The sequence below is a fragment of the Rana temporaria genome, chromosome 12, assembly GCF_905171775.1.
Source record: "Rana temporaria chromosome 12, aRanTem1.1, whole genome shotgun sequence".
Taxonomy (NCBI): Eukaryota; Metazoa; Chordata; class Amphibia; order Anura; family Ranidae; genus Rana; species Rana temporaria.
In genome coordinates, this window is record NC_053500.1 from 25,629,929 (window position 1) to 25,652,677 (window position 22,749).

The 22,749-nt window shown below is 45.4% G+C and overlaps 1 protein-coding gene across 1 annotated transcript; it reads left to right on the plus strand.

The window, feature by feature from the left end:
- Window positions 1-1,845: 1,845 nt before the first annotated feature.
- LOC120918560 (translational activator of cytochrome c oxidase 1) lies at window positions 1,846-17,956 on the plus strand. The gene is made up of 6 exons (XM_040330203.1): window positions 1,846-1,964; window positions 4,448-4,717; window positions 7,382-7,488; window positions 9,578-9,711; window positions 13,372-13,549; window positions 17,595-17,956. Exons 2-6 carry the CDS (start codon window positions 4,465-4,467, stop codon window positions 17,793-17,795), a joined length of 873 nt encoding a protein of 290 aa, XP_040186137.1. The 5' UTR covers window positions 1,846-1,964; window positions 4,448-4,464; the 3' UTR covers window positions 17,796-17,956.
- The last annotated feature ends 4,793 nt before the right edge of the window (window positions 17,957-22,749 follow it).

Sequence of the window (22,749 nt, forward strand, 5' to 3'; positions counted from 1 at the left end):
ACCCAGAAGCAAAAACTGACATGGAATCTACCTTACGCTCGTTTCACACCTGTCTGTGTGTTCAGTCGATGTTTTGAATAGGCTGACATGCCTGTGTTTCCCGCAGAAAAGGGTGCATGCACCTTTTTCAAAACATGACCTGCGTGGAAATCATTTTGACCATGCGATTTCCCTGCGGTTCCTGTACCAGGTGGCTTATGATTGGACCAGTACAGTGACAGCTTCCTGGTGGGATTTCCCTGCAGTTCCTGTACCAGGTGGCTTATGATTGGACCAGTGACAGATTCCCGGTGGGATCACTCAGGTGAGTTTAGACTGGGATCCAAAGGTTAATAAAAAAAAGATTAGGTTATAAATACCATACCTCCCAACTTTTTGAGATGAGAACGAGGGACATCTATAAGCAAAAGTATGTTGGCATAGGACACACCCACTGCCACGCCTCCTTAAGGGAGAATTAAACAAATAAAGATTAGATTTTTTTATTTACAACTATTTCTTTATATTGCCTATTGAAATTTACAAATGCAGCTATTTAGAAATTGCATACCTCCCAAGATTTTGAGATGGGAATGAGGAACACCTACTACCAAACGTATGTAGGCATAGGACACGCCCCCTGCCACACCCCCTTAAAGGAAAATTAACCCCCAAAAAAAGGTTCATTATACTGGGGTAGATTCAGGTAGGGGCGCGCAATGATACGGCGGCGCAGCGTATCGTATTTACGTTACGCCGCCGTAACTTACAGGAGCAAGTGCTGTATTCTCAAAGCACTTTCTCCATAAGTTGCGGCGGCGTAGCGTAAATGGGGCCGGTGTAAGCGTGCGTAATTCAAATGTGGAAGGGGGGGGGCGTGTTTTATGTAAATATATGATGACCTGACGTGATTGACGTTTTGCATGCGCCGTCTGTGTACATATCCCAGTGTGCATTGCTCCCAAGTACAGCGCAGCGACGTATTGGTTTGGACGTGAACGTAAATTACGTCCAGCCCTATTCGCGAACGACTTACGCAAACGACGTAAAAAATTAAAATTTCGAAGCGGGAACGACATCCATACTTAACATTGGCTGCGCCTCCTAATAGCAGGAGCAACGTTACGACGAAAACGACTTACTTAAACAACATAAAAAACTACCGCCGGGCGCACGTACGTTTGTGAATCGACGTAAGTAGGTAATTTGCATACTCTACGCTGAAAACTACGGGAGCGCCACCTAGCGGCCAGCGTGAGAATGCACCCTAAGATACGACGGCGTAAGAGACTTATGCCAGTCGTATCTTAGGCTAATGTCGGCGTATCTAGCTTTCTGAATACAGAAAGTAGATACGCCGGCGCAGATTTGAATTTACGCGGCGTATCTGTGGATACGCCGGTGAAAATTCTCTCCAAATCTACCCCACTGTATTCACAAGTGCTTTTTTTTTAACCACTACTATTCCTTCAGATTGGCTTTACAAATGTACAAATACAGCAATTTGGAAATTGAATGAAAGGTTTAGCAATGGGAAACACTTTTTGTAAGACAAACAGTGCATTTTATATACTGTATAGATCAGCCCAAAATGAGGGACAAATGAGGAGGAATGAGGGACAGAGGGACTTTGTTCTAAATCAGGGACAGTTGGGGCAACTTGGGGGGCTACGCAAATACACTGTTTAGCTTTTAACACTGCCCATGCCAAATCATGCTGTGGCCATGAAAGGGTTACTTGGCCCAATCCCCTCCAGATGTCTATTATCCCTGGAGGGTCATAGAAGACACAGATAGAAGAAGGAAAGCTTCTCCCACCTCCCTCTCCACTGCACACCGGACTGATTAACAGGCGGAACTAAACGTCACACACTTTGTTTCCGGGAGGAATGGTGCAACCAGCGCACGCTTCCCCCACTGCGACCGACATATGGGAAGACAGGCAGAGAGAGGACACTGGGCAGAGTAAAATGTGAAGATTGGAGGTCAGTGTTGGGGATTGTGTCTGATTTCTGGAGGAGCCATGATATGATTTCCCAGTGTTCATGTCTGTAGTATTACAGCACAGGGGGTGTGATCACTGCTACACATCAATCAGATCATCCCCAGTATACATGGATTGTTTACTTCCATAGCACTCATCCTATACATTCCAAGCAGTCCCTGCTTACAGTCTAAGGTCCCTATTCATAGATCCCAACTGCTTCTGATTTGGAGCAATGTCCCTCTGTCCCTCTTTCCTCCTCATTTGTCCTGATCTGTATAGATGTATATAAAATGCACTTTTTATCTATCAAAAAATGTTCCCAGTGCTAAACCTTTCTAAATTGCTGCATTTGTAAATTCCAAAAGCCAATATAAAGGGAATAGTAGTGGTAAAAAAAAAAAAAAAAAAAGCATTTTTGGGTTTAACCACTTAAGGACCGGACCAATATGCTGCTAAATGACCCAAGGGGTTTTTACAATTCGGCACTGCGTCGCTTTAACTGACAATTGCGCGGTCGTGCGACGTGGCTCCCAAACAAAATTGGCGTCCTTTTTTCCCCCACAAATAGAGCTTTCTTTTGGTGGTATTTGATCAACTCTGCGATTTTTATTTTTTGCGCTATAAACAAAAATAGAGCGACATTTTTGAAAAAAAAAATCTATTTTTTTTACTTTTTGCTGTAATAAATATCCCCCAAAAATATATAAAAAAAATTTTTTTTCCTCAGTTTAGGGCGATACGTATTCTTCTTCCTATTTTTGGTAAAAAAACTCGCAATAAGCGTTTATCAGTTGGTTTGTGCAAAATTTATAGCGTTTACTAAATAGGGGATAGTTTTATTGCATTTTTTTTTTTTTTTTTTTTAATTTTTACTACTAATGGCGGCAATTAGCGTTTTTTTTTCGTGACTGCGACATTATGGCGGACACTTCGGCCAATTTTGACACATTTTTGGGACCATTGTCCTTTTTTTCATTTAAAATGCATTCTTTATTGTGAAAATGACAGTTGCAGTTTGTGTTTACAACTGTAGGGGGGTGTGGCTGTAGGTGTGACGTCATCGATTGTGTCCCCCTATAAAAGGGAACACACGATCGATGACGGCGCCACAGTGAAGAACGGGGAAGCCGTGTTTACACACAGCTCTCCCCGTTCTTTAGCTCCGGGGACCGATCGCGGGACTCCAGGGGCGATCGGGTCTGCGGGTCCCGCGGTCCCAGTCACGGAGCTTCGGAGCGCGCCCGCAACTCATGGATGGGTACTAGTACAGGACGTACCTGTCCATACATGTGCCCAGCCGTGCCATTCTGACGACGTATATGTGCAGGAGGCGGTCCTTAAGTGGTTAAAAGCCAGCAGCTACAAATACTGCAGCTGCTGACTTTTAATATATGGACACTTACCTGTCCTGGAGTCCAGCGATGTCGGCCGGAGAAGACGAGTGATCGCTCGTCATTCTGCTGCCCCCAGCGCCATCCTCGTTGAGGAAATCGGGAAGTAAAGCGTTCTGGCTTCACTGCCCGATTCCCTACTGCGCATGCGCGAGACGCGCTGCGCCGTCCTCACTGGTCCCCGCTGTGTTCTGTGAGCCGAGTGTTTCCCAGAACACAACATGGGGGAATTGATGTCCTGCCCGCATGTCCCCGCAGAGTCTATGCCCGGAAGTGGGTACAAATACCTGTCTCAGACAGGTATCTGCACCCCACCCCTCCCCCGTGAAAGGTGCCAAATGTGACACCGGAGGGGGGGAGGGATCCGATGAGTGGAAGTTCCACTTTAGAGTGGCGCTCCGCTTTAACATGTTTGTTGCTGGACCCACATAAATAATAGAATGCAGTCCTGGGATGTGGTGGCTGCTTTGAAAAATCGGTGCTCCCCGGCTGTAGGTCCCCCAGACAACAAACTTTGCACACGCGTAGAGGAAGAGTGGGGCTACATGTGTGGTAAGTTTGGGGTCCAGGGGACCTAAGGCCGGCCGTTACTGGGTCCCCAAAAATCAGGCGCAAAAAGATAACTTGATTATAAGCCGAGGGGGGCATTTTCAGCACAAAAAAATGTGCTGAAAAACTTGGCTTATACTCGAGTATATACGGTGTGTTGTGTCCTTGTTACTTCCTGTGAGCTGAACTGAAAGCACAAATAATGTCGCCATCCTTCTGTAAACTACTAATCTCTCTATCCCCCATATAAGGGAGATGAAGAGGGGAGGACATGTTTGCAATCCAGCCTGGGTGACAACCATGGCTCCCACCATACATACAGTGGAGTAATTGGTGTTGCCACCCTAGGAAGGATCACCAGGTGATTATTAAAAAAAATGAATGCAGCCATCTATGGACAGGAGCGCTGAAATACATGACCGTTTTGTTTGAACTTAGATACTCTTTAAGTGTGTTTGGCAGCGTTTATGATTTGAGGATTCCCGGAAATGAATGACTGAACGTGTCACTGTGTTGATTTACTGTCTGTTCTCATCTGCAGATTTTTCCTGTAGCACCATGGCTGTAGTACTTGGGAGGATCTGCTCGCCCTACAGGAGAAACCTTTGGAGGTCCCTGCTGGGCTGTCAGGAAGCCCGGAACAGAATTAATAGTTCAGTTCTATTGAAGGAATCGGCCATTCACACCTCGGCGTTGGCGCTTGCTGGGCATAATAAATGGTCCAAAGTCAAACATATCAAAGGGCCGAAGGATGCCGAGAGGGCGAGGATGTTTGCTAAGCTATCCATGTTGATCAAAGTGGCTGTCAGAGGTAGGAGCTGGTGACAAATGATTACAGCAATATTTATGAGTGTATATTATGTTTATGTGTGTGTGTGTAAATTATAAATAAAGATATATTATTACCGTATATACTCAAGTATAAGCCGAGGCTGTCCCCTCAAAATAACTCCACACACAGCCATTAATGTCTAAACCGCTGGCAACATAAGTGAGTACACCCCTAAGTGAAAATGTCCAAATTGGGCCCAAAGTGTCAATATTTTGTGTGGCCACCATTATTTTCCTCTTGGCAGGTTGGCACTGGAGTCCTCTTCCCCTCCTCCATGATGACATCACAGAGCTGGTGGATGTTAGAGACCTTGCGCTCCTCCACCTTCCGTTTAAGGATGCCCCAGATGGTCAATAGGGTTTAGGTCTAGAGACATGCTTGCCCAGTCCATCACCTTTACCCTCAGCTTCTTTAGCAAGGCAGATGTTGTCTTGGAGGTGTGTTTGGGGTCGTTATCATGTTGGAATACTACCCTGTAGCCCAGTCTCTGAAGGGAGGGGATCATGCTCTGCTTCAGTATGTCACAGTACATGTTGGCATTCATGGTTCCCTTAATGATCTGTAGCTCCCCAGTGCCGGCAGCACTCATGCAGCCCCAGACATGACACTCCCACCACCATGCTTATAGCACTGATCGCTGTATAAATGTCTGGTCCCAAAAAAGTGTCCGATTTATATATCAACGCCAGTAGACTACATATTGGCCTAAAGTGATGAAGTTTTTTTTTTTTTTTTAAATATTTATTCTAGCAAAATAGTTTTAAATTTTTTTGCCAAAATTGTCGCCCTTTTTTTTTTTTTTTTTTCATAGCGGGGAGAAAAAAGGACATAAAATGTTGTTTGTGTACAATGTCGCATAATCGCGCAGTTGTCAGTTAAAGCAACGCAGTGCCGTATTGTAAAAAAAAAAAAAAAAAAAATGGCCTGGTCATTTAAAGTGGAGTTCCACCCTGAAAAAAAATGACAGGAAAATGCTGCAAAGAAAAAAAAAATTGGAATTTTTTTTTTTTTACTCACCCGAAATACCTGTTGCTAGGCGGATATTCCTAATCTTCCTCTTCCTTATCTGCGGTGGGTCTTCTTCCGCATCCTCCTGGTGAATGGGGCGCGCTGCCTTCTGGGAACTGTGTGTATCCCAAAGGGCAGCCGCCCATCCAAAGCAGCGCGAGCCTCGTGTATGCGCAGTAGGAAACGGGGCAGTGAAGCCGCAAGCTTCATTGCCTGTTCCCCTTACTGAGGATGGCGGCGCCGGGACCTGCAATGATCCGGATCGGCATGGGGGGGGGGGCATCATCGCGGGTGCCTAGGACAGGTAAGTGTCCTTATTAAAAGTCAGCAGCTACAGTGTTTGTAGCTGCTGACTTTAAAAAAAAAAAAAAAAAAATTGTGGGTGGGATCCCTCTTTAACCACTTAACCCCCGGACCATATTGCTGCCCAAAGACCAGAGCACTTTTTGTGATTCGGCACTGCGTCGCTTTAACTGACAATTGCGCGGTCGTGCGATGTGGCTCCCAAACAAAATTGGCGTCCTTTTTTCCCCACATAGAGCTTTCTTTTGGTGGTATTTGATCATCTCTGCGGTTTTTAGTTTTTGCGCTATAAACAAATATAGAGCGACTATTTTGAAAAAAAATGAATATTTTTTGCTATAATAAATATTCCCCAAAAATATAAAAAAAGTTTAGGCCAATACGTATTCTTCTACATATTTTTCGTTAAAAAAAATGCAATAAGCGTTTATTGATTGGCTTGTGCAAAAGTTATAGCGTTTACAAAATAGGGGGTATTTTTATGGCATTTTTATTATTTTTTTTTTTTTTACTAGTAATGGCAGCGATCAGCGTTTTTTTTCGGTACTGCGACATTATGGCGGACACTTCGGACACATTTTTGGGACCATTGGCATTTTTATAGCGATCAGTGCTATAAAAATGCATTGGATTACTAGAAAAATGCCACTGGCAGTGAAGCGGTTAACACTAGGGGGCAGGGAAGGGGTTAAGTATGTTCCCTGGGTGTGTTCTAACTGTAGGGGGGGGATGGCCTCACTAGGGGAAATGACTGATCTTCTGTTCATACATTGTAGGAACAGACGGTCGGGCATTTCTCCCCCTGACAGGACCGGGAGCTGTGTGTTTACACGCACAGCTCCCGGTCCCCGCTCTGTAACGAGCGATTGCACCCTAGTGGCCTGCGCGGGAGCCGACGTATAGCTACGTGCTCTCGCGCAGGGGAGCCGACCTGCCGCCGTAAAACGACGGTGGGCGGTCGGCAAGCAGTTAAGGGAGTAAATCCTTAAGGGGCTGATGTGGTTAAGCACTGATTTATCTTTTGGGAATTTATTCTCGCGTCCCTCGCGGAATCTTTTGTGCCACTCAAAACACACGCTCACGAGACAGGCCTTCATTCCCATAAGCTGGCATACGCTCCGACTTTGGAAGCACACGACGTGTCTAAATCAATTTTTCCTACGAGAGCCGTCCTAACTGGTCCGACACAGGTCGGTCCGACTTTAAAAAAGTTTCCTGCAGTAATAAAAGCCTTGCAGAGGTCCCCTTCCCCACTCTATTCAAAACTTGGGGAAAAAAATGACTGGCGTTCCATTGGAAGTTGTGATGAAAATTGCTGTTTGTTCTTTGCAGAAGGAGGCCCTAACCCCGAGCTAAATCCACATCTGTACAACCTGGTGGAGCAGTGCCGGCAAAGGAATATGCCCAAGTCTTCCATTGAGATTGCTATTAAAGGAGCTGTAAGTTGGTTAAAGTGAATCCTGGTGTATGGGGAGGAATTTATATCTCTCATTGAGTTTCGGAGTCTAAGGCCTGATTTACACCTAGGCATATTTTTAGTGCTTTTTGCAGATTTGCACTACAGAACGTGTTCCATTAAATGGACTGTAGTGCAAAATGCACTAAAACTGCATAGGTATAAATCCGTTAGTATTGTTGAATCCTTACAACAATCCAGGTGTGCTATACAGGACCAAGGCTTCAGAAACCTCTCCACAACACCCACTGTTTATCACTTCTGTATTGCAACAAAGAAATACCAGGGGCGGCCCGTCTAATAAGGGTGCATGGGTGCCACCCCCTCTATCACGCCATGCCATGCATTGCATGAATCTATCCATGGCCGCCGTGGCCACCCCCTATTCAGGCGTCGGGCCTCTTTTTGGACGCCGGGCGACTAAATTTCAGTGGCAGGGGTGTGTGTTTGTTTTTTTGGTACCTGATTAGAGCCATGGGCTCTAATAGGCTTAAAAAAGGTGGACTCTGATCGTAGGTTTGATTCCTACCTGGTTCAACGTGTTTTTTTTTTTTTCTTCTAATTTTAAGGGGGGGGGGGGGAGGTGGCCTCGAAGCGCAGAGCATTGCGCTCAGAGCCCACCCAGGTGTGTTAGAAAAGCAAATTAATATTTGCTTTTCTAAACACTGAATCACCTCTCTGCCAATCAGGAAGCACGGGTCTAATACCCTGATTGGCTAAAGGCACAGCCAATCCTATTGGACGCCTAGCAGAAGGGAAGAAGAGATCCACGGGGGAAGCTTGGAGGACACAGGAGCCATCGTCTGACCCACTGCCCATTACACAGTTTGCCGCCGTCACCCGCTGCCTGACTGGGCACCGAGATGGGGTAAGTGCTGGTCAGACAGCGGGTGGGGGGGGGCACAATTGATGGGCCACAGTGGCTGCAATTGATGGAGCACAGTGGCTGCAATTCCTTGGGGCACAGTGGCTGCAATTGATGGGTATTTTTCAATTTCTTTGCGCTCCCCCCCCAAAGATTTGGAGCACCAGCCGCCACTGGAAATGACTAAAGGTGTGCTACTAAAAATGAAGCCTTGCATACAGAAAATATGGGTTGTTTTCTTTTTTTCCCATTCCTAAGCTTTCCTGTAGTGCAGCAGACCATACAATGTTTAATGGTGTATTTACACCTGCAAATGGTTTCAACCAATTATCTGCAGTCCCATTGAAAGCTGTTGTCTCCCACAGCTAATAGCAGCCACTTGCTTGTAATCGTTCACGGGGCGATTACATGTGTGCCCTATACAGTGCCATGTTTAATCGGCACAGGGATGCACACATGTTGCGCGCATCTCCCTGCATGGACACAGCCGCTGTGTCCCAATATGACATGCGTTTGGGTACTTGTTCCCCCGAATGCTCCCTGTGTGCGTTTTTTGGGGACCCACATTCACATGTCACATTGGCACACAGCAGATATGACCATGCCGCCGCTGTGTCCCAATAGACAACAATGGGGCTGCCACCATAGGGGATGCATTGCAAATTCCTGTACATACCCATGCTGGGAAAACACAGGGCTTTTTTTTCAGGGGGAACTTGGGGGAACTCAGTTCCACCACCTTTGGCTCAGACCCTTTGGTGTCTGCTCACCACAATCACTTGTAAACACAGAAGTCTGGTTTTTGTGTTTACAAGTGACAACTCTGCACTCTGTGTGAAACACCCTGAACTCTGCACTCTGTATGTAATGCAATCCTGGTATGTAATGCCCCTTTAAGACCCTTCTACTGTTTGTGAAAACTGAACGGGGTCGTGGTTGAGTTCCTGCACCTATTTTCTGAAAAAAAAAAATCTATAATATAAATAAATAAATAAAAATATATATATATATATATATATATATAAACACGCACGCGCGCGCGCGCGCGCACACACACACACACAGATTATGGTGTGTGTGTGTATCTATCTATCATCTCTATATCATAATTATTTTTTATTAAAAAAAGGGTATATTTCCATTTTATTTTTTTTTTTTCTGTGTGGTCTCGCTGCAAACTGAGCTTATTTAGCTTCTCTTTTTTCAGGATAAGTCTAAGCCAACCTCCTATGTACTGTACCAAGCAAGAGGGCCTGGAGGAGCTTCCCTGCTCATTGAACTTCTGACTGACAGCACCAGTCGTACTTTTTCAGAAATAAAACTCCTACTGAACAAAAATGGGTAGGTGAGCGGAGACCTATTGAACAACAACATGTAACTGTGTCTGACTAAAAGTAATTGTACTCTAACGGACTTAAAGTGATTCTAAAGGCAACATTTTTAATCACAAACATGTCATACTTTCTTACTCTGTTTAATTGTTTTGCACAGAGCAGCCCAATTCCACCTCTTTTTTTTTTTTTGGGTCCCCCACCAGTACTCCTGGCCCCCTCCTCCCTGCTGAGTGCCCCCATAGCAAGCAGTTTGCTATGGTGGCACTCGTGTGTGTGTGTGTGCTGCTTCATAAGCTGGCTTTGTGTGTCCATTCACACATGCACCGAGCATGGCTTAGCCCCGCCTCCTACTCTCCTCACTGGCTATAATTGAGAGCATCAATCTAGGTGAAACTGTGCAAATGGCAATAAAAAACCTTGTGTGCTGCAGCAAACATATTTACAGGATAATATACATGAAAATAAATTAATTGACCACATGCAGCACTAAATTCTTGTGATTATAAATTAATTAGAAACATAAAAATGTAAGAAAATAAAATATATAAGAAAAAGGTTCATATAGATGATATGATCAGTCCACAACCATATGCTGAATCCAGGTGATTTATATCAGAATATCTGTTTGTCCCAGCTCCACTTAAAACACCTTGGGGCAGATCCACAAAAGAATTACGCCGGCGTATCTATTGATACGCTGCGTAATTTTAAAGTTCCCGCGTCGTATCTTTGTTTTGTATCTACAAAACAAGATACGACTGCATCTGGGATCGATCCGACAGGCGTACGTCTTAGTACGCCGTCGGATCTTAGGTGCATTTTTCCGCCGGCCGCTAGGTGGCGTTTCCGTCGAATTCCGCGTCAAGTATGCAAATTAGCTAGTTACGGCAATCCACGAACGTACGTCCGGTCGGCGCATTTTTTTTACGTCTTTGCGTTCGGCTTTTTTGCGGCGTATAGTTACCCCTGCTATTATGAGGCGTACTCAATGTTGTGTATGGCCGTCGTTCCCGCGTCGAATTTTGAATTTTTTACGTCGTTTGCGTAATGAGCCGCGAATAGGAATTTGCGTAGAATGACGTCGTAAACATTGGCTTGTTCCGGTTTAATTTCGAGCATGCGCACTGGGATACCCCCACGGACGGCGCATGCGCCGTTCAAAAAAAACTTTGTTTACGTCGGGTCACGACGTATTTACATAAAACACGCCCCCATCACATCCATTTGAATTGCGCGCCCTTACGCCGCCAAAGATACACTACGTCGCCGTAACTTACGGCGCAAATTCTTTGAGGATTCCAAAAAAAAGTAAGTTACGGCTGCGTAGCATATCTTAGATACGCTACGCCGGACGCAAAAACCCGCCGATGTACGTGGATCTGCCCCCTTGTGTGCATACACCAGTGAAGATGTCTCCATACCTTTTGGATATCGGACTCTCTGAAGAGAAGTCTAAAAACGCTTGTGTGGAAAAACCTTTCAAGCTTTCCCGCACCGGTCATCTGTCACTCAGAGTCTCCGACAATGATAAAACAGAGAATCAGGCCCGCATAGTGTAAAATAACAAATTTAAAATCTGTACAAACGGGCCTGCATATAGAAAGGACTCCAATACCCACAATCCTGTGGGACAGAGCATAGAATGTGGTGACGTCACGACCTCCGCCCTAAGTACGTTTCGTCAGAACTGACGTGACCCATTGCCACCACAGCTAAATACAATCCATATTGGTTGGGAGGAGCACATGAAATTGACTGAAGCTCCTAAACGGAGTATGCACCACCGATCGCCATCTTGTAGTTATTACTCCCACTGCTGTCTCTCTGTCCAATGAGGAGAGAGAGAGAGAGCCACTGCTCCCATGTACATCACTGGCTTGAGATCAGGCTCATGTAAGTTTTTAGAGGGGACTGGGAAGGGAGCTGTATGTAGAAGGGTTTTTTACCTCCGTGCATAGAATGAAAAAAAATTCCCATGATATCTCATGCACTCTGCAGTGTAGGTGAGCATCATGGGAAATGTAGTTCAAAACATCTGGGGTGTCAAGCTCTAGATGAATGATGGGATTAAAGGAAAGGTGCTGCTGGAAGGAGGGCTGTATTAAAGTGATCCTATAATGCGCCCTGCACAAGCAAAGCACAGAGGCAATTTAATTGTTGATATACAATAAAAAAATTAGATTCACCTTGCATCACTCTTACATCCTGTGCTGATGTAACACTGGCCCAGATTCAGTAAGAATCTGCGCCTTTCTTACGCAGGCACAGGGCAGCGTTTTTGCCCTGCGCCCGCGCAAGTTTTCTGCGCTGCCCGCGATTCACAGAGCAGAAGCTCCGTAAATTGCGGGGGCGCTGTGTTAACTTGCCCGGCGTAAGGGCGCCTAATGTAAATGATCCTGCCGGGGGCGGGAATCATTTAAATTAGGCGCGCTCCTGCGCCGAGCGTAGAGCGCATGCTCCGTCGGGAAACTTTCCCGACGTGCATTGCGGCAAATGACGTCGCAAGGACGTCATTTGCTTCAAAGTGAACGTGAATGGCGTCCAGCGCCATTCACGATCCACTTACGCAAACGACGTAAAATTTGAACGTCGCGACGCGGGAACGTGGCCATCCTATAGCATTGGCTGCGCCTGCTATTAGGATGTGTAACGTTACGCGAAACCCGACGTACGGAAATTACGTAATTTGCGTACGCAGGGCCCGCGCAAGTTTGTGAATCGGTGTTGGTATGCAATTTGCATACTATACACAGATCACAATGGGAGCGCCCCTAGCGGTTTTCGCTAGAATGCAGCCTAAAATCTGCGTGGCATAAGAGCCTTATGCCACGCAGATTTTAGGCTGCAGTCGGCGTAGCGATGTTCCTGAATCAGGAGCATTCTCTACGCCGGAGCAAGTAAGCAATTGCGCCGTGTAACCTATGGTTACACGGGCGCAATTGCTTCTTGAATCTGGCCCACTATGTAGAACTGTTTATATAAGCCCCTGCTTAAAATACTTGCTGCTCTCATAGAACACCCAGGGGCTCATGTGATGAGATGACAATTATGGCCCGTGCACACGATCCTAATATCGTACGACAGATCGACTTTTTCCGCTTAATAGTTGCACGTAGAAATTGAATAGGTTACTAAAGTCCCGAAAATTCTCGTACAGCAGAAAAAAAAAATCGAAAGTGATGTTATGTGTTGTATTTTCGGACGACAACTATACTTACTAAACAAAAATTGTACGATCTGGTATCGAATAATATCGCATGAACTGTCGTGATCGGCTCTCGAAAGTAGTGTACGCGCGATCCGAAAATCGTACGATTCTTCCTCGGACGACAGTTTTCGTACGATATTCGGATCGTGTGTACGGGCCATAAGTATTCTAGGTGGGATCCCAAGATTCCACCACTGCATGACCTCAATTCTCCATACAAAAAAAGAATGGCTTCAAGATTTGCGTGTTTTTGTAGGAAAAAAATGTTTATCACAATGCATGTCCCATTCAGAGCGATTTCCCCTGGCACAGGAAATCTCCACCAATCTGGAGAGAAACCGTAGTAGAAGCTGGAGGTTCTATCCAAAAAAAGAACATTTTTTGATTGGTCTGCCACTTTGTTGCGGTGAGTGTTTGTTTGTATTTGAGTTTTACGTTTTTATTTTATATAATCTACAGAGGAATCCCTACAGATGGAGCCCGTCATTGCTTTACTAAGAAGGGAGTGGTAACCGTACAGCCCTATGACAAGGGTGGCAGTCCTGTGCCCATGGAGCAGGCACTGGAGTTTGCTATACAGGCAGGAGCAGAGGATGTACAGGAATCACAAGATGAGGAGGACAATGATATTTACAAGGTGAGAAGAGGAGTGGAAATCTGGATATAAAGAATATGGGTACTCGAGGGCGTAGGACAAACATCTGACCCACAAACAATTTAAGCAATAGCACCATAAGCATGCCAAACTGCATGTCGGCTCATCCACTTGTGTGATGTAAGCATCTCCCGGTGAAAAGTTCCTCTACCCTTAAAATCCAGGATGATTTTTGGGTAAAAATGACCAGCCTTGTCATTGTTGCAGTGCATTCTGTCCCTTCTTCAGCTCCTTATTGCTCAGTAAGGTCACCCATCACACTTTATGGACAACACGGAGGTGAGGAGCAAGAAAGAGACTATACATCAGCTGCCACTGCTGATCTCCTTTCCAGAATACTAGAGGTGACATTTGGCAACCAATCCATTTTATTGAATAGGGTGTGGCCTGAATAAAAACACAAAGAAAAAATATTTTACTTTAACCACTTCCATACAGGGCACTTATACACCTTCCCGCCCAGACCAATGTTTAGCTTTCAGCGCTGTTGCACTTTGAATGACAATTGCGCGGTCATGCTACACTGTGCCCAAACTAAATTTTTATCATTTTGTACCCACAAATAGAGCTTTCTTTTGGTGGTATTTGATCTCCTCTGGGATATTTATTTTCTGCAAAAAAAATAAAAATATGACCGAAAATTTAGAAAAAAAAAGTTTTCTTTTGTTTCTGTTATAAAACATTGTAAATAAGTACGTTTTCACCTTCACTGATGGTACTGCACTGATAAGGCGGCACTGATGGGCACCGATGAGGTGGCACGGATAGGCGGCACGGATGGGCACTGATAGGCGGCATGGATGGGCACTGATAGGTGGCACGGATGGGCACTATCGTATGTGTTGTACTAATGGATGTCAATCAGTGCCAAACAATGCCTGCCAATCAGTGATGCCCATTGTGGGCACTGATTGGCATCCATTGCGGCACTGATTGGCATCCATTGCGGCACTGATTGGCATCCATTTTTGTGTCATTTTTATCCCTGGTGGTCTAGGGTGGCATACCTTTTTCTTTTCTTTTTTTTTTGCATCCCTGGTGGTCCAGTGTGGGCATCCTCGGGGGGTTGTGCTGATAATCGATCAGCACAAACCCCCCCTGTCACAGGAGCAGGGATCGGCTCTCCTCTACTTGCGTCTGACAGACGCGAGTGAGGAAAAGCCGATTACCGGCTTTTCCTGTTTACATCGTGATCAGCCGTGATTGGACACGGCTGATCACGTGGTAAAGATTCTCCGTGAGAGACTCTTTACCTTGATCGGTGTTGCGGGGTGTCAGACTGACACCCTGCAACAACGATCGCCGCGATGCGCGCCCCCAGCGGCTCAAAATCCTGAGGACGTCCTATGACGTCCACTCAGGATTTTACAACCACTTTGCCGACGGCAAGTGGTTAATTTAGGAAGAGAGCAATACACAGATGTGGGCTGATTTACTAAAAGAGTTGAAAATCTTCACTCATTAAATTGTAGCCGTGTAGCTTCTTTTTTTTTTTTTTTTTTTTTTTTTATTCGCTGAGGGACACTGTAAGTCTTAAATCTTTTGGGTTATGCTGCCGCTTACAGGAGGATTGGACACTGGCAAAAAAACAATTCTAGGCCAGCCCAGGATAACTCCTACTACCAGCATGCCCCAATTTTTTTTTTGCTAGCATCGTAGGATGACAAATAATTTTCCTTCAGTTCAGCTGGGTTAAAGAAAAAGTATAGCCAAAGCTCGTTATCGGAGACTCTGAGTGATGGAGGACCGTTGTGGGAAAGCTTGATACCGAATGGAAGGTTTATACTTTTTCTGTGGATCACAGGAATGCAGTTTGTTCTGCATTCCTGTGACCTGTTTTCAGCAGACAGTAGGGTGCAGCCCGCTGTCAGCTGACAGCACAGAGCCAGTCCAGGCTGGGGAAAGATCGCAATCATATGGTCGGGATGCACTCGGATACCTGGATCAGACTCTATTGCAGTGTTTCTCAACTCCAGTCCTCAAGGCGCCCCAACAGGTCATGTTTTCAGGATTTCCCTCAAATGAAATGGCTGTGTTAATTACTAAGGCAGTGAAACTGATCAAATCACCTGTGCAAAATGATGGAAAGCCTGAAAACATGACCTGTTGGGACACCTCGAGGACTGGAGTTGAGAAACACTGCTCTAATGGACCCGCTGAGAGCTACTTAATCAGGGGCTACTTAATTTGCCTAGGTTTTTGGTACCATTCTTCACCGTGTGTGAAAGTCCACATTTTGTTAGTACATTGCATCTTACTCTAAGCCTATACTCTGATTCTTGACATCTTGGCAGTCCTGCTGTACCTGGTGCTCCCAGCTCGCTTTCTACCAACAGCTCGGAGGTACTTTTAGCATGAGCAACTGTTTCTCAGATTTGCAAGGCTGATACCTGGGCTTCTGTTCACTTGTTCTCTAAGGTCTACCAGGTGGATGCTACGGGCTTATCTGGTGACAGCTTCAGGCGTAAGGTTAATCAAACTCTTTTTGAGCTGTAGGCAGCCCCCCAGTTCTGTTGTACTATTTTTATTCCTGTCTCCCTCAATGGATCAGAAAGAAAGTAGGATTTTTGTACTTGCCTTAAAATTCTTATCTTGGCATCCACTAAGGGGGCACAGGTCCCACGTGTGTGTGTGTGTGTGTGTGTGTGTGTGTGTGTTTGATCATGCCCTTGGTAATAATTTGCTCCAAAAATGGGGCATGCTGGTGGTAGTGTTGGGGGTTATCCTCGGTTGCTGTACAGTTTTGTTTAAGACTGAGGTGTCCAACCTTTTGAACTTCCTAGGCCACATTGGAAGAAAATAAATTGTCCTGGCCCGCATTTTCTTTGGCACGACGGCTCATTCACTTGAATGGGCTACTGTGTCTGCGTTTCATGCAGGAAAAAGGTTCCTGCACCATTTTTGAACCGCAGCGCTTGGGGAATTGCATGGTGCTTTCCCATTGGTTCTCGCAGTTTTGGGTGTGGAAACAGCCGCGATACCCATAGAAGTGTGAACCTAGTCTGTGAATATCCGTTACTAACCTGTGAACTAACCGTAATGGACATTCATGGACGGATGTAAAAATCCATGGATTTTACAAACTCTCCTTGAATTTAATGATGGTTGACAACCCTGTTTTGTGCTGTGAGGGGCTTTAAAGGGCACAACTGAAATTTGGAGGGGCACAGCCCATCCCAGCACCCCCTGATACAGCCATGTGGCGTTAACTTGTTTGGCTCCCAAGTTCAACCAAAAAAAAACAATCCCATATACACAATCCTTCACCCACAGTTGATCCAGAGGAAGGCGAGAAACCCCAGCAATCATCCAATTTGCTACAAGGGAAGAAATTCCTTCCTGATTCCCCCCCAATGAGGATTTTCACTGGATCAACTTTACCTAGAAATGTTAATACCCAGTTATATTATGTACATTTAGGAAAGAATCCAGGCCTTTTTTAAAGCAACATCTATGCATCTCCTGCATCCTTCCATACATGGTGGCTTGCCAGGCTGCATGCTAAATGTTCCTGAGCTGCGGGTTGGACACCCCTGGTTTAAGACTTCCTGTGTCTGTGTCTCCAAGCAAAGGGTTTAATGGGGAGTACAAAAATCCTTATTTTATTTAAGGGGGACAGAATACCTGTCTTTGATAGGTATCCTTTCCCACTTCCGGGAGTCTGGGCCACGGCCCAAGGCTCCTGGCTGCCGGGCCAATAGGAGAGAGGAGTGCGGACCTCATGCATGCGCAGTAGGGTTCCCGGTATGAAGCGGAAAGGCTACACTGCCGGGTCCCCTTACCTGCTATGGCGGCGGCATCAGCTTCGGGTGCCGACATCGCTGGACTCCAGGACAGGTAAGTGTCCATTTATTAAAAGCCAGCAGCTGCAGTATGTGTAGCTTCTGGTTTCAATTATTTTTTATTTTTTTGGGCAGGACGCTGCTTTTATTGGATAAATTCAGTGAATATTTTCTCCGATTATTCTTGAACTTGCGTTTTTCCTGTCTCCATATGACTTTTTTTTTTTTTTTTTTTTTTTTTTCAGTACATCTGTGAAGTGCCTTCCTTACGAGATGTCCGCTCGCAGCTTGTCACCCTGGGAATGGTGCCGATCTCCTCCGGCCCTGAGTATTTGCCCACCATCACTGTACAGCCATCAGACTCTGACAAGGAGAAGCTGTTTCACCTTCTGGAACTAATCAACGACCAATCAGACGTTATACGGATTTACGACAATGTCGAATAGCAGTACGTCTCACGTGACCGATGCTGTAAATCAATGAGGATTCTAATACTGAGGATTCAGCTTACAATTATGAGTGTCAGAGGTGACACTGCGTATGATGGGTTAGAGAAATGCCGGATGTGTAAGAAGTAGGGATGAGCTCCGGCGTGTTCGCACAGTCCACGTGCACAGCCCGCCAGGAAGTCGGCACTGCGCTGCTCTAATCACAGGCAGGGAGACATTGTCCTGATGCTCGGCTGCAGAGATTGGGAAATGTCTCCCTGCCTGTGGTTAGCGCAGCGCCGTGCAGACTTCCTGGCGGGCTCTGCACGTGGACTGTGCGAACACGCCGGAGCTCATCCCTAGTAAGAAGGTTGAATTTTACACTAGATGTGCTCTAAAAGGACAATTCCTTTAAAAGGAAACTTGTAGTGAAAAAAAAATCTATCTATCTCCCTAGTGGAGCCAAGGACAGCAGAAAATATACAGGTTCAAACCTTTCAAAAAAAGATTTATAGAATTGTACATCCTCAATTAGTACATGTACTGTGTCCTTAACAGTATCTTAAAATTCTATTTTATCCCATATACATTTTCCTTTGCTAATTGATCAAAAAAATCCCTCTTCATTGTAATCCAGTATAATGTCGTATCCAAGAGTGCCTACACATACCATCATGGTTGGGTAAATGTCTCTTGCATGTCCCAGGGACCCCAAAGTAAAGGAACACTCTGCAAAGAATATAACAACACTCCTAAAGCCACATCCGTATGGGATCGAGTTTGTGGAAAAATGAAGAGTCAAAAAGGCTCTAGGTCGGACTTTGTAGGCAAGATGGACGAGACTATAATAAAAAAAAAATATTTTATTAACAACGAATCGTTCACAAACAAATCGAGTATAGAAAGAGTTAAAAAAAAATACATTGAACACAAAAATGGACCACCAAATGGACAGCAGTGAGTCAACGCGTTTTGCTATTTTGCTTCGTCAGTACACACTTGGGGATGAATGAAAAGAACAGGTCTCACTATCTATGATAAAACCCCATCAGTCAGGACCACTCTGTATTAACATTGACCAACTTCTGGGTGGTTGAATCCCACACATCCCCCAAAGTCTCCCTCCCTTGCTTATTTTGACAGGTATTTCTGCATATCGGCATGGTCTACTTGTTCTTAGAGGAAGGATAGGTTGTGCTAATTGGAAAGCTCAAGGTTATCAGGCAGCTCGTGCTCAGTTTTGGAGGTTCCTGGGGCACACAAAAATATTACAAGATAATAAAGTAATTGTGTAGCCACTTCAGAAAACTGCAATTCTTGTCTGGTTATTTTTTTGGGAAATAACTGCCAAAAAGGGAAAAGTCTGCCTTCAGAATTCTGTATTTTGCATGACTCACCTATAGGTGACTGAGCCGTCATTTGCGTGTCTAAAGGCATTGATTCTGGAGGAATAAAAGCGTTTTAGCAGCTTTTTTGGAGTGTTTCCTGTTTTAATTTTTTTACAGTTTTTTGCATTTTAAGGAGAGAAAAAAAGCTCAAAAGAATGCCATTAGTAGCATTTAGGGTCTTTTTTTTTTTTTTTTTGTCTGAAGCTTAACAAATGCTTAAAGCGGTGTTCTTCAAACTGCGGCCCTTTTATCTGGCCCTTGGGGCACTATTCCTCCAACCGACATTAATGATAGGGCACCATTTCCCCTACTGACACCATCAATGGGGCACTATTCTTGTCATTATGACCAATGATGGAGCACTGACGCTGAGGCATTTTCTACTCCCCATGGACATCCTTTAAAATTCTGATGTAAGGTGAAACTCCCAACAGAAATTACCCGGTGTGTTTTGTTTTTTCTGTGCATTGAGCTGCTTTACTGTAAAGCGGAGCTCCAGTTTTACCACAAAAAAATAAGTCGGCAACTACTGTAGCTGCTGACTTTTAAAATAAGGACACTTGCCTGTCCAGGGGCCCTGCGCTGTCGGCACCCGAGCCGATTCTTTGTATTGGGCGAGTCCCACAGTGCTTTGTGACTGAGGGGAGAGAAGGATGGGGCCTAGCCGGGGCTCAGTATCTGAATGGAGACAGAGCTGCAGCCCGGCTTGAGCGCCCCCATAGCAAGGGAACTTGACAGGAGGGAGGGGTCAGGAGAGCAGAAGAGGGACCCGAGAAGAGGAGGATCTGGGCTGCTCTGGGCAAATCCACTGCCCAGAGCAGGTAAATATAACATTTGTTATTTTTAAGAAAAAACAAAACAGAGACTTTATTATCACTTTCACAGTTTACTGTTCCCTTGAATCCCAGGATTGCTAACTGTCACGTTTGCTTGTTTCCTCAACCAAACCGTCAAATGGTTGGTGTCATAACTGATCACGTGCAGCATTGTGACAGTTGCAGATCAAACGGAAGCAGCTTCCTTGGCTGTAAAGGATAGAGTTTAATTCCACTTTAAGGCTGTCAGCAGATCGGCCTCTACAAACTCAGCAGTGCCTAAAATTGGGAGCAACTGAGCATGTGCAACTGAGCTGGGTGCGATAGTGTATTACTGGATTTTACACAGTATGGCACTTATTTTTAATGTTTTACATAGCTATACCTGTAAAGGGGGCCAGCCTGAAGAAATCTAGCAGGACTTCATTTTCTGGCTGAAGCTCCACTTTTACAAACTTTGTTGCCTTTTTTTATTCTGAAAAAAATAGCTGTTTGTCTTTGTCCATGTGCAAAGTGAATGGGAGTAACTTTTTCATTCTTGATCAGCTGCTGTCCTAGCAGGGCTCTTATTAGTGGCAGGGTCTGCATCCCTTTAGATGTGATTAAAACCTTTGGGAGTGTCCATACTTGTAACTATAACTTGTAATAAAAGAGAACCACACACTGTTGTCCCATTTGAAAAAAAGGTCTTTACTGATGTATCAAATGTACAGCTGCACACTAACGTGGCCCGTGTTTACAAAACTGGCTTGATTGCTGTACCATTTGATACATCAGTAAAGACCTTGGACAGATTGGTGTAGAGTTAGAACACCAGCCATTTGATGGCTTGACAGTTTATTAGAGAGCACAGGCAAGTGTGGTGCAGTTATCATTCACTTTCCTTGGTTGTAAGGCTCCGTTCACATTTGGGGGAAGATCCTCAAAGAAATTACGCGGTGTATCTCTTGATACGCCGCGTAATTTCAAATTTTGCGCGTCGTATCTTTGTTTTGGTATCCCCAAAACAAGATACGACGGCATCTGTCTTAGATCTGACAGGCGTACGTCTTCGTACGCCGTCAGATCTTAGATGCAATTTTGCGGCGTCCGCTAGGTGGCGTTCACGTCGTAATCCGCGTCGAGTATGCAAATTAGCTATTTCCGACGATCCACGAACATACGAGCGGCCGTCGCATTTTTTTACGTTGTTTCCGTTCGGCTTTTTCCGGCGTATAGTTAAAGCTGCTATCTGGTGGCGTACTCAATGTTAAGTATGGCCGTCGTTCCCGCGTCTAATTTTGAAAATGTTACGTCGTTTGCGTAAGTCGTCCGTGAATGGGGCTGGACGCCATTTACGTTCACGTTGAAAACAATGACGTCATTTAGTGCAATGCACGGCGGGAAATTTTAGGGACGGCGCATGTGCAGTTCGTTCGGCGCAGGGGCGCACTTGATTTAAATGAAACACGCCCCGTACCCGCCCAATTTGAAATCCGCTGCTAGAGATACACTACGCCGCCGTAACTTACGGTGCAAATTCATTGAGGATTCAAACCAAAGCCAGGTAAGTTACAGCGGCGTAGCGTATCTCACATCTGCGCCGGGCGCAGCGGAGGTACCTGGATCTACCCCTAGGTGTTTTGGGATCTCAGGCAGAATCTCTGCACACAACCTCAAATCACACAGCAATTGTAAAATGCAAGTTCAGGTGCCATTCATTTTCAAAGTCTCCTAAAACACGATGCAGGCTTATCGTACGGCAAAATGCGAAACTTATCGCCCAAAAGAAGCTCCCGCTTCTTTCTGGGTAACAAGCTTTGCACATTGCGGTTTGCCACGATTGCCTCCTGCTTTATCTTGGTGAAATTGCACTGCGTTTTAGGTGCCATTGAAATTGAATGGCACCCAGACCTGTGTCTTACTGCTTATTGGGAAAGCAGTTGAATCGATAAGAGTTTAGTTCCGCTTTAACAGAACAAGCTGAAGATAGAAGCTGATTGGTTACTATGCACAGCTGCTTCACTGGTGAGGCTTCATTGATAGGCAGGCCATTAAAAAGGTGGGGCATACATGGGCAGGGCAAAGGGGAGTCAGGTGTGGAGATGGTGGGTGCAAAATGAGGTTTCACCTAGGGTGCAAATCCTTGCACCAGCCCTGGCCATGGCATGGATACTGCCTTAAACCGGAGGTCCGCCAAAAAAAAAAACAAATATTAAAAGCCAGCAGCTACAAATACTGCAGCTGCTGACTTTTAATATATGGACCCTTTCCTGTCCAGGGCGCTGTGATGTCGGCAGCTGAAGCCGATCTGTCCTTCGGCTCTCGGCTTCACTTCCTGGTTCCGTACTGCGCATGCTCGAGTCGTGCTGTGCGTCCTCACTGGTCCCTGCTGTCTTCTGGGATCTGTGTGTCTCCCAGAAGACAGCGGGGGAGGACAGAGTAGGCGCCAGGAAGTGGCGTAGGTCACCGCGGTCATCTATGCCAGGAAGTGGGAGCAAATACCTGTATTACATGGGTATCTTCTCCCCCCTTCACCCTAAAAGGTGCAAATGTGAGGAGGATTCTAAGAGGAAGTTCAATTTTTGGGTGGAACTCCACTTTAAGTGGATGCATTGCTTGTTCAGGTAGGTGACTGGGGGTGGTACAACTGCAACACAGCCACCTGATTTTACTGCCCTTAGTTTGCAATGATCTGTGACAACAATGTAAGAATTTCCAGTACTTGGAAACAATGGCCTGGATTCAAGAAGCAATTGCGCCTATGTAACCATAGGTTACACAGCGCAA

What these genes read in the sequence shown, in the direction of transcription:
- LOC120918560 (XM_040330203.1), top strand. Translation starts at nt 4,465, where the DNA reads ATGGCTGTAGTACTTGGGAGGATCTGCTCGCCCTACAGGAGAAACCTT. An exon ending in CTCCTACTGAACAAAAATGG is followed by an intron (nt 9,712 to 13,371) that starts GTAGGTGAGCGG and finishes TATAATCTACAG; the next exon opens with AGGAATCCCTACAGATGGAG. An exon ending in AGGACAATGATATTTACAAG is followed by an intron (nt 13,550 to 17,594) that starts GTGAGAAGAGGA and finishes TTTTTTTTTCAG; the next exon opens with TACATCTGTGAAGTGCCTTC.